At 40.9% G+C, this 12464-nt stretch overlaps 1 protein-coding gene across 2 annotated transcripts; it reads left to right on the plus strand.

Moving 5' to 3' along the window:
* Positions 1-754: 754 nt before the first annotated feature.
* dhcr24 (24-dehydrocholesterol reductase) lies at positions 755-10184 on the plus strand. 2 transcript variants are annotated; one of them, XM_079266860.1, is made up of 9 exons: positions 755-1098; positions 2572-2727; positions 3680-3785; positions 4282-4400; positions 5892-6155; positions 6333-6476; positions 8591-8788; positions 8875-9053; positions 9354-10184. In XM_079266860.1, exons 1-9 carry the CDS (start codon positions 868-870, stop codon positions 9505-9507), a joined length of 1551 nt encoding a protein of 516 aa, XP_079122986.1. In that variant the 5' UTR covers positions 755-867; the 3' UTR covers positions 9508-10184. The 2 variants fall into 2 exon arrangements, with proteins under 2 accessions (XP_079122986.1, XP_079122987.1); XM_079266861.1 differs by lacking the exon at positions 755-1098 and adding an exon at positions 2336-2459.
* The last annotated feature ends 2280 nt before the right edge of the window (positions 10185-12464 follow it).

A 12464-nucleotide genomic window follows, 5' to 3' on the forward strand; every position in this document is an offset into this window, starting at 1 on the left:
CGGATCGATATGTAAAGAGGCTCAGTTGTTTGTCTTAGCCGTCACAAGCTGGTACAGTTGAATATAATTCACCTATTTAACAGCAGTGGGAGTAAAACACAGTGGGAGTAAAACAGAGACAGCAACCGTCATTTATATTCTGTTGGATTCGTGTGAGACTCAACCACTGCTGGGGATGCATTAGAGACACAACCAAGGAGATAAAAAGGGTCGGTATCGGGACGGGAGATCAGTGTTTTCTGCTGGATACAAGCCACAAAGTTTGATTTATTAAAATGGTCACAAGAGCTGGAATCAAATGTAGTACTGTGATGATAAGCCATCTTCATCTTCCATGTATAGCTCAAGGAAATAGTCACGCACCCAAATTAGAGCTGATATAATACATTAAATGTATATGAATGATCCTAATAATATGTATGGTAGTAGGGAATAATGGTGTTTAATCAGGTGTATATCTGTCTGTATTCACACACTGTGTGAGTGAACTCAGGTTGGCTGATATGGTCATAGTGGTGTAACAGAGCCATGAGGGACCGCGCGCATGGCGTGACAGCCTCTCTGCTTCCTGATTGGTTAAACATCAGAGGGACTACCGCTCTAGGATTCCCCACAGTCACCTGTTTGACCAATGAGCGTGAAGCATGTGTGGCTCTGTCCCGCCTTGTTAGCAGCTTCAACCAATCAGCGTGGCGCAGAGGCGAAAGGCCAACCGGCCACCGGGAAAACATTCACCTATCGCGGTGAAGAGGTGATGAGGAGTCTCCAGAGTTTTGGGGGGGTTGAGATAATCGATATCCCGGTAGTTTAACTTAAAACAGTCTGTCCGATACTTTTAGTTTGGAGACCGAACACCGTGCACAAACCATGGAGCCGCTGTTGTGTTTAGTGGGCGTGGTCGTCGCGTTCCTGCTGTGGATCAAAGTCAAAGGTGTAGATTACGTGATCGTGCACCAGAGGTGGATATTCGTGTGTCTGTTCCTGCTGCCGCTCTCCGTGGTGTTCGATGTGTATTACTACGTGCGCGCGTGGCTCATTTTCAAGATGTGCAGTGCGCCCAAGCTGCACGACCAGCGCGTGCGAGACATCCAGCGACAGGTGAGCCACAACGACCACCACAACCATCACCATCATCATCATCTGTGTGACAGTGACTCTTACAGGTCTGTGTGTGAGATAGTGACTCTTACAGGTGTGTGTGTGTGTGTGTGAGATAGTGACTCTTACAGGTGTGTGTGTGTGTGAGATAGTGACTCTTACAGGTGTGTGTGTGTGTGTGAGAGAGACAGTGACTCTTACAGGTGTGTGTGTGTGTGTGTGTGTGTGTGTGTGTGTGTGTGTGTGTGTGTGTGAGAGAGTGAGTGTGAGTGAGAGACAGTGACTCTTACAGGTGTGTGTGAGTGTGACAGTGTGGCCTATATGATACCTATACGATGTACAGCTTGAGGACTTACCTGCTTTGCAAGGAATCCTGGGTAGTAAAAAGCTCACAGTGACCACTTGTGTTTCCAATGGGACCAGAGTGATGTTTGTGTGAAATACATGGAGTCAAATCATCTTTATTAGCAGTGCATTGTGATGTAAGAGTGTGCTGCTTTATCTCTCTTATGTTATAAATTAATTTATGAATTTTTCACAAGTGTTTCATATCTACTCACTTATTAACCTGCTTTTTATGCAACTGGAGGACGTTTCACTTTGCCTGCACACAGTATATAACGTTTTGAACCGGCTTGTGATTGATTATCAAAACCTACGGTTTCTTTAAATTCACCACCAATAAAGAAGCAACTGGTGAACTGGTTGTGAAGCAACTACTTACCGAATCAGTTTGGGTGTTCAACCACAAAGTTACATAATAACAACGTGTCCACGCTCTGGAAATCAAGTCTGATTCAGGTGTGTTTTCTCAGTATCTTCCTGTGAGAGAAATGGCTGCACTGTTAGCGATAATCCTCAGATAATAAGAGGCAGACGTGGTCACATTAAATTGTTTAAAAGGGGCATAATAAAAGTGATCAATGAACTTAACTAGTTCAGAAACGAGGCAAACATGATGATCTTATACAGCACTTTAAAGTGCTAATGCCGTAACAACGTTGTCTGCCTCTGTGCTGTCGTACAGTTAAGATTATGCGGAGGTTGTGTGACAGATGAAAAATAGCCTTTTGGCTAACTCTGGCACATTTGCAGAAATGTTTTTATTAATGTGCACTGTCCCGTTCAATGTAGGCAATCTGTTCACATTCTGACAGAATGCTGACTATGTAAAGAGGGAGAGAGCCCTGGAAGCAGACAAGACAGACACCTGATACCTTGATTCCTAGAAGGATTTGGTCAGGAGAGAAGAATCTGATGTGAAGTGGAGGTAAATCAAACTGATCCACAGCCCCAAGAGAGCGTTCGTCAATCATGTGTACGGGAATAATGACAGAAAGACTCATATGGGCTCTCCACAGGTGGGTGAATGAATTGTGAAGATCAGCGTTCAGGCCTTTGAAGAAGGTCCTCCGTCACTTACGGGTCACTCAAGAGACTATAATGTGTTCTTGTCTTTATCCCACATTTCAGGTGAGCGAGTGGAGGAAGGAGGGCAGTAAGACCCACATGTGTACGGGTCGACCCGGCTGGCTCACCGTGTCTCTCAGAGTGGGGAAGTACAAGAAAACCCACAAGAACATCATGATCAACATGATGGACATTCTGGAGGTGGACACAAAGAGGCAGGTAGGAGGAGTCAGTCAATCCCATCAGCCTCAGCTCTAGTGCGCATTAGCTTACTTTAGCACGCTAGCACACGAAACTAAGCTGGTGAACAAAGTAAACATTACACCCTCCAAACATCTGCATGTTAGCATTGTCATTGCGAGCATGTTAGCATGCTAACACACTAACCTAAGATGGTGAACATAGTAAAGATTACACCCTCTAAACATCTGCATGTTAGCATTGTCATTGTGAGCGTGTTAGCATGCTAACACACTAAACTAAGATAGTAAACATAGTAAACCGTATACTTGCTAAACATCTGCATGTTAGCATTGTCATTGTGAGAGTGTTAGCATACAACCCGATACGAAACACACAGGCATCGTAGCTTTATCTTTAGCGGGAGACGTCACTTGCGCAACTTTCGGGTGTGTCGTCTTTCTATTACCGTAATTTCACAGGGGCAGAACTTCACCTCTCAATTGACTCCAATGGGAAGTTGAACACAGATTATGACCAATACATTCGCTCCATAGTTGCCAAAGTAAATATTGGATCCATTTTTCAGAAGCCACATACCTTCAGAACATTCTGACACTGAGATGACGTTTTTCAAACACACAAATCAGGTCTTGTGATGCATAAAATGGCTGACAAGCCAACAGCCAGACTTTTAGAACCACTTCATTTGAAGGACACTGCTTAATACTTTTACCGTCTCACTAGTCTGTTCTACTGACTGTATTTGGCTAACCTACGGGGTCTGTTTAAACCTGTGTGCTCATCCGGCTGCCTCTGTTTCTAGCCACCTTGAACTTCTGTTAATCAGCAGGGTCGTCGTGTTCGGCATTTAATCTGCTGTTATTCTTGACCAATAGCAATGATGGCACTAAGACAGAAATCAGCAATGTTAAAATGTATCTGGCTGGATTTTGTATCAGCCTGATTGCAAATGCTTGTTTTCTTTTAGGTGGTGAGAGTGGAGCCGCTGGCCAACATGGGTCAGGTGACCGCTCTCCTCACCTCTATTGGCTGGACGCTGCCGGTGCTGCCCGAGCTGGATGACCTCACCGTGGGTGAGTCGCCCTGCAACCGTGCATCATTTGCTGTGTTACCATCACAGAGTGGCATCATCTGTGGCTCTCTGGCTTCTAGAAATAGAGACGTGCTGATGATCCCCACGGCTCATTGTTCTGTGAGGCAGATCCTGCATCTCCTCCATCAATCCCTGCATCCTGTTTAGAGCACCAGCGACTTCTCTAATTGAGTTAGAGGATTGATGTTGTAGCTCAGGAGATGAAACCGGGAGGAAATGGCTGCAGCGGTGGAAGCACCCCTGTATCGGGTTTCATAATGGATTCCCTGATGCCATAAACTGCGCATCAGCAATCCTAATGTTTTTCCATCAGGTAGCGGTGCATTCATTTATCCTGATGTCCAAGCAGGCACACACACACACACACACACACATACTCAACAACCAGCAGGCAAACGCTGCTTTGTGCTTGTGTGTGTTTGCCCACCTGGAAAGATATTGAATTTAAAACTCTTTAATCCTCTCCCCTCTCTCAGGTGGTTTGGTGATGGGTACAGGCATTGAGTCATCCTCTCACATTTACGGGCTGTTTCAGCACATCTGCGTCGCATTTGAACTGGTTCTAGCTGACGGCAGCTTGGTGCGCTGCACTGAGGTGAGTATTGAGTGTGTGACGTGTGTGTGTTCAGGAGCCCTGTGGCGTGAAGGAGTGAGTTACCGAGCATGCCATTTTTGGAAAGACTTCCGGTATTACAAAGTTCACTTTCTCAACTCAACCCTGATTTCAAGCTCAAAATGTTAATGAGGCAAAACATTTACAAAGCTCAAATCACAATTAAATTGGCAAAATCAATGAAAAATAAACATAACAAATGGTGCTTCCTGTTTACGGAACCATTCCAGCTGTTTTGTATTTTTGAACCAAGAGCTACTGAATGTCATTACCGCCGTCACTGATGAGTGAGCAGGTTTCCGCTCTGTTCGATTTTATCTTCACCTGTTAGAAGCAAAGTCTGGGTCGCTCTAAACGCGTGTTAAATTCTATCTATATGACACTTTAAGTTATGTTGTAACGCGTAATAAAGTAAAGCGGGTGAAGGCTCTGGAGAGAGATAATGATAGACAGATAGATAGATACTTTATTCATCCCGCAAGGGAAAATTAGTTTGTTAGAGCCTTAAAAAGGAAAATAATCCACATCTGCTGTTTCTCAGAGCTGACATATTGGTTCTAATCACAGACTGAGACCCATTGGTTTGTGGTCTGCTGTTTTGAAGCCTTGAATTTGGCATTTTGGCTGTCGCCATTTTGTTTTTTTAACCAGAAGTGACACTAGAGGGTGGAAGTTAAGTGCAACCGAACGCTGAATAAGACATTTAAGGCGACCAAAAAGGTTACAATTAACTTTCATGAACTGAAATCACACTGTGAAAGTAATGAGATGAAAACACGGACAACTCCCAGACCGGACAACGGCGTGGTAGAGACCTGTCAATCACTGTGTAGCCCCGCCCTAAAGCATCCCCTGCTTTATGGTCTGTGTGACTCTAAATGGACCATAATGTACTAAATGAACATCATGCTGTATTGAAGAAGACTTGAAACTAGAGATTGAGACATAAACTCATGTTTACAATGTTTACTGAGGTAATAAATCAAGAGAGAAGTAGAGTCATTTTCTCATAGACTTCTATACAACCAGAGGAGTCGCCCCCTGCTGGACACTGGAGAGAATGCAGCTTTAACACATGAAGCTTTGACTTCACTTTTCTGACCTGGAGTTTGCCGCTCTACTGGAAACTACAAAATAGAATCTTGTTACAGAAACATGATCCCCAAAAAAACACCTCCCCTATCTTTTTCTTTTCTGATTAATCATTTTCAAACTGTCCGTAATGTAAAGGTGAGCCAGACCTGGTTTAACTTGTGATAGGAGGCCCACGGTTGCAGTAAAATGTTGTGTAATTGTCTCATCAAGTAAGCAAAAGGTCTTCTTGTGGAGGAGATGAAATGTGAGGTTTGCTATAATGGTTTAGTTGTCAAAGCCAACATGGTGCCAAACGTTAGAAACCCAGAAGGCCGAGACCACATCCATTTATGTTTCATAGACTTCAAATACACAATATACATGTCTTCTGTCTCTTAGGAGGAGAACTCGGACCTGTTCCACGCCGTCCCGTGGTCCTGTGGAACCCTGGGGTTCCTGGTTGCGGCTGAGATTAAGATAGTCCCCACTAAAGCCTGGGTGAAGCTGCGCTACGAGCCGGTCAGAGGGCTGGAGAACATCTGCGAGCGCTTCACCGAAGCGTCGAAGAACAAGCAGAACGCGTTCGTAGAGGGACTCCAGTACGCTCGGGACGCCGCCGTCATCATGACGGGAACAATGACGGACCACGCCGAGCCAGACAAGGTGAGGTTTGACTTGTTTTATCACATCGGAGTAAAATACAATAGAATAAATCTTTATCGACCAGTAGGCTGTAAATGTGTCTTCGACTCACCAAACACAAGACACACAAACATGGGAAATAGGCTGAAACATGACCAACGTTCCGCGTTAACCTCCCCTCGTCCTCTCTGACGACAGATCAATAGAATCGGCCTTCACTTCAAGCCCTGGTTCTTCAAACACGTGGAGGGATACCTGAGAGACGACCAGGCTGGAGTTGAATACATCCCTCTGAGACAGTACTATCACAGACACACGCGCAGCATCTTCTGGGAGATTCAGGTACTCACAAAACCACACACACACACACACACACACACACACACACACACACACACACACACACACACACACACACACACACACACACACACACACACACACACACACACACACACACACACACACACACACACACACACACACACACACACACACACACACACACACACACACACACAGAAGCTGTTTCCACAAGCTTACATTAAGGTCCTGCACATTTCTGCCAGATATTAGCTCGTCATCATCTCAGCAACGTCTTGCTCACTTCTCTTTCTTACACTCTAATGCTCTTTCTCTGTCACACACACACACATTTCGCACTCTCTCACACACGCGCACACACCATTAGCCATTAGTGAGAAGGGCTTGGCATCCATTGTTTTCTGTAACAGTAAGTGGTGTGATGAATTATGCATCGTATTGGTTTGGCAGATACCTACAGGAGCCGTCTCTGGGTCTCTGGCTCTCTGAGTTTTGTTCTGTAGACGGTGCGGAGATGAAAGGCGGACCGGCGCTCTGGTTACGTTCACACTTTGTGATTTTCGTGGTGTTGGAGACGTGAGAGTGTTTGATGCTGTTTGGAAGGTTGAGGCTGCCCCCTGCTGGAGAGGATTGTGTCAGCGTCTCATCTACACACACATTCTGTCCTCATGCAGAAATGCAACATTATATGAAGAAAACAAAATGCTTATGATTCGTGTTATTAACACTGATTACAATCTCATTTCTGTCTGTATTAGACGACCGTGATGTGATTTACAGACGCACAACTTCATCCTGATTTAAAACATCTGGATTCTTCTCGTCACGCTGCACGTTCTGTAACACGCTCACTGATGCTTCATGTGAACCTTTAGGATGGTCCGCTCTGCATCAGAGAATGCACATGTGGCTATTATTATTATGAAGACATTGTTGGGTAAACTACCGACTGAGACCACCAGCCTGTTATCCTTTCACAGCAGCAGCTGAGCATTACATGTACACATGGGATTCTTTTAAATGTCCTCAGGGCACGCTCGCAGCTTCAAACTGCTTCCTCCTTCATGCACTCTGGTGATGGGATGTCCTGTGACATGCGATGCGATCTCCAACATGTGAAACTGCTCATGCTGCCGTGTTGACCAGGAACCTTCCTGGCTTCATAAAGGATCAATTAAATACAAATATGAAGGCAAAGAAAGGCCATAGTGATTTTAATTTGATCAGCAACTGAATATCCAATCGTTACATTTATTCACAACTGACTATTTAAAGCTGGAATTTAAATCTCACAGTTTATTGTCTTGAAATATTTCACTCAGATTTCCCGCTTTTGAGTTTCCAGAAGGTCGTTTCAGGTTGTGCAATTTAAAAGATTTTTATTTGTGTTCACAAATTGAGATTCATGAAAATCTTATTTAAATTAATTTAGTCGAATTCTGTTAAAAAAATGCAAGCCAAGTAAAATAAATTCAAACTCTCATGATCAATCGAGTCTGAACTCTTTGTGCAATCAGTTCATATTCTGTCATATGATCCAAAATCATAGAAACCAGCACACCATTTATTTAGATGTGTATTGACATTTACTTATTTTATGACATTGCACCACTTGAAACCATCTCTTGCAAATGTTAAAGAGAATTCCATCCACATACATTCAGATGTTAGATGTGTTTCAAAGTAAAACTATTTGTATTATATTAAAATTGTATTTAATATAGTTGCATGTAAATATAGATAATATGATTTTCCTTCCACACACATTTATCTCAACAGATCTGCAGATGATGATAATTGTCAACATCATTTAAACTTAAACACACGAGGAATAAAAAAGTTTAATTTAAAAAAAAAGTCCATCGCAGATTTCCAGAAGCCAACGTGACGTCTTCTGATGTCTGACTCACAACCCAAAAGCCAACAATATTTCATTTTCAGTTGTAAGACAGCAGATTTGAGAAACTGATATCAGCAAATGTTTGTCTTTGTTGTTTAAACAATGACTTATTACAATTGTTTCTGCTGATAGATTGGTTGTTGGAGCACAATGCGTCACGGAACGCCTCGTTACCATCGTCTTTTATCCCCATTTGTGAACATCTGTGTGTGTGTGTGTGTCCTTTCTCCAGGATATTATTCCCTTCGGCAACAACCCGATATTTCGCTGGGTTTTTGGATGGATGGTTCCTCCGAAGATCTCCCTGTTGAAGCTCACGCAGGGAGAGACCATCAGACGGCTGTACGAGCAGCACCACGTGGTCCAGGACATGCTGGTTCCCATGAAGAACCTGCAGGCTGCCATCACGCGCTTCCACCAGGACGTCGACGTGAGACTCGGGTCTGAATGCAGCCGTTTAATGTCAGCCGCCTGCAGTCCTGTTTGAACTCCTGTGCGTCGTGTGTGTGGTTCCAGGTCTACCCTCTGTGGCTGTGTCCCTTCCTGTTGCCCCCCGGCAGAGGGATGGTCCACCCCAAAGGTGCGGAGGAGGAGCTGTACGTGGACATTGGAGCTTATGGAGAGCCCAAAGTCAAACACTTTGAAGCTAAAGCATCGACGCGGCAGCTGGAGAAGTTTGTGAGAGACGTGCACGGGTAAGTCTCAAATAACACGTGAAAGAAGAATTTGTTAGGCGATATAATGTTTGTAATTGTTTTGTAATTGTTCATTTTTAACAGTGCCATCTGTGTCCATCACATGATTCTGTATTTTTTTTAAGAACAACTTTTTTTTAAGCAAATCAAAATAAGTTTTTACTTTTGGACTTCACAGCGCTGTGGAATTACATTGTTCGGACCTTTGCATGAGGAAATTCTCTCTAACTGGAACTCGTTAATGTTAACCTCTGCACCAAAGCATACTAAACATAATGACATCAACGTTCTTGTACTTAGGTTCCAGATGCTGTATGCAGATGTGTACATGGACCGAGAGGAGTTCTGGGAGATGTTTGACGGACGGCTGTATCACAGGCTGAGAGAGGAGCTCGGCTGTAAGGACGCCTTCCCGGAGGTTTACGACAAAATCTGTAAATCCGCCCGACACTGACCCCGGCCCTGTGTCGGCATTATGGGATGTTTCAACTAAGACAAACTGTTTTACTCAAAGATACATCTCAGAAATAAGCTACTACACGCTAAAGGGTTATTTTTGGCTACCAGGCCGTGTCTTCAGAGGCCCTTCTATCAATGTGAAGCAGGAGCACAAGTATCGTATGTCACGAATGTATTTTGTCTTCTCTTTCTCCAGAGCTTATCTCAACATCCATGTTCTGGTTCCATGTGCTGCTTGACTCTTTGTGTTGGTTGTCCTTGAGTTTAAGCATATTGGACCCACTCGTTTCTTTTTTCTCCTTTGTTTAATGTGTATTTTCTGCCGTGTTTAACGACCTAATAATCACCTACAAGTGCCATACACTTTATGCACACGACTTCCTCATTACAGTCGTGCACATATTTTTAAATACACTTTTGTAATAAATATTTGACAAACAGAAACCAGCCAAATTATATTGTAACTCGTAAAATAATGAATTAAAAGCTCTTTCATTCTCATGTTTTATTAAATACAGATTCTGAAGTTGAACTGTAATAATTGTTCACGAATGTCGTCACAACTCATGACTTTGCTTTGAGCACATTTGTTTGAAGAACAGCACAGTGCGACGCTGATCCTCTGTCCTGTTTCCGCTCACTTCTCTCTACATGCGTTCAGAATAAACTGATGTGCTCATCAATACTTGTTTCACCTCGTTTGAATAACTGGACAGTTTCACTTTTTGGGGGGTTTGTTTGTTGTCCGTGTGTGATCTGAAAGACATAGCAAACCAGTGACCAACAAGTCTTTAGTCGTTAATTTTACCATTGACTTCTATTCAAATTCAATTACAGATATCTTTAAATTGATTTGTATGTGTTAGAATTCTAAGTCAATATATCCATTATGTAGTTTTGACGAGTTGCAATTCTGATTAATGACAACTCATTACAACTCAATTTTCACCAATGGCCATGTTCAATGTAGATGCCTACAAGTGGTCTTAAATTACAGGCATGATGAATTTAATTCTGGAAATCTAAAATTAAATTCTGACAAGTGGAAATTAAATTGACATGTTGGATTGATATAACTTATAAGAATGTAAATGAAAATCATAAAGTCACAAAAAAGTCATAGTATAGCATGTCGAAAATATAAAAAGTCATAGTATAGCATGTCGAAAAAAGTCATAAAAAAGTCATAGTATAGCATGTCGAAAAAAGTCATAAAAAAGTCATAGTATAGCATGTCGAAAAAAGTCATAAAAAAGTCATAGTATAGCATGTCGAAAAAAGTCATAAAAAAGTCACAGTATAGCATGTCGAAAAAAAATAAAAAAGTCATAGTATAGCATGTCGAAAAAAAATAAAAAAGTCATAGTATAGCATGTCGAAAAAAGTCATAAAAACGTCATAGTATAGCATGTCGAAAAAAGTCATAAAAAAGTCATAGTATAGCATGTCGAAAAAAGTCATAAAAAAGTCATAGTATAGCATGTCGAAATAAAGTCATAAAAAAGTCATAGTATAGGATGTTGAAATAAGTCATAAAAAAGTCATAGTATAGCATGTCGAAAACAGTCATGAAAAAGTCTTTGTATAGCATGTCGAAATAAGTCATGAAAAAGTCATAATATAGCATGTCGAATAAAGTCATAAAAAAGTCATAGTATAGCATGTCGAAATAAAGTCATAAAAAAGTCATAGTATAGCATGTCGAAATAAAGTCATAAAAAAGTCATAGTATAGCATGTCGAATAAAGTCATAAAAAAGTCATAGTATAGCATGTCGAAATAAAGTCATAAAAAAGTCATAGTATAGCATGTCGAAATAAAGTCATAAAAAAGTCATAGTATAGCATGTCGAAAAAAAATAAAAAAGTCATAGTATAGCATGTCGAAAAAAGTCATAAAAAAGTCATAGTATAGCATGTCGAAAAAAGTCATAAAAAAGTCATAGTATAGGATGTTGAAATAAGTCATAAAAAAGTCATAGTATAGCATGTCGAAAACAGTCATGAAAAAGTCTTTGTATAGCATGTCGAAATAAGTCATGAAAAAGTCATAGTATAGCATGTCGAAATAAAGTCATAAAAAAGTCATAGTATAGCATGTCGAAAAAAGTCATAAAAAAGTCATAGTATAGCATGTCGAAATAAGTCATAAAAAAAGTCATAGTATAGCATGTCGAAATAAAGTCATAAAAAAGTCATAGTATAGCATGTCGAAAAAAGTCATAAAAAAAGTCATAGTATAGCATGTCGAAAAAAGTCATAAAAAAGTCATAGTATAGCATGTCGAAAAAAGTCATAAAAAAGTCATAGTGTAGCATGTCGAAATAAAGTCATAAAAAAGTCATAGTGTAGCATGTCGAAAAAAGTCATAAAAAAGTCATAGTATAGCATGTCGAAAAAAGTCATGAAAAAGTCTTTGTATAGCATGTCGAAATAAGTCATAAAAAAGTCATAGTATAGCATGTCGAAAAAAGTCATAAAAAAGTCATAGTGTAGCATGTCGAAATAAAGTCATAAAAAAGTCATAGTGTAGCATGTCGAAAAAAGTCATAAAAAAGTCATAGTATAGCATGTCGAAAAAAGTCATAAAAAAGTCATAGTATAGGATGTCGAATAAAGTCATAAAAAAGTCATAGTATAGCATGTCGAAATAAAGTCATAAAAAAGTCATAGTATAGCATGTCGAAATAAAGTCATAAAAAAGTCATAGTATAGCATGTCGAATAAAGTCATAAAAAAGTCATAGTATAGCATGTCGAAATAAAGTCATAAAAAAGTCATAGTATAGCATGTCGAAATAAAGTCATAAAAAAGTCATAGTATAGCATGTCGAAAAAAAATAAAAAAGTCATAGTATAGCATGTCGAAAAAAGTCATAAAAAAGTCATAGTATAGCATGTCGAAAAAAGTCATAAAAAAGTCATAGTATAGGATGTTGAAATAAGTCATAAAA

The sequence above is a fragment of the Melanostigma gelatinosum genome (genome assembly GCF_949748355.1).
Source record: "Melanostigma gelatinosum genome assembly, chromosome: 4".
Taxonomy (NCBI): Eukaryota; Metazoa; Chordata; class Actinopteri; order Perciformes; family Zoarcidae; genus Melanostigma; species Melanostigma gelatinosum.

Excerpts from the sequence above, each read along its gene's own strand:
- dhcr24 (XM_079266860.1), top strand. The coding sequence starts at position 868 with ATGGAGCCGCTGTTGTGTTTAGTGGGCGTGGTCGTCGCGTTCCTGCTG. Across the intron at positions 2,728-3,679 it reads AGGTGGACACAAAGAGGCAG|GTGGTGAGAGTGGAGCCGCT; the intron begins GTAGGAGGAGTC and ends GTTTTCTTTTAG. Across the intron at positions 9,054-9,353 it reads TTTGTGAGAGACGTGCACGG|GTTCCAGATGCTGTATGCAG; the intron begins GTAAGTCTCAAA and ends TCTTGTACTTAG.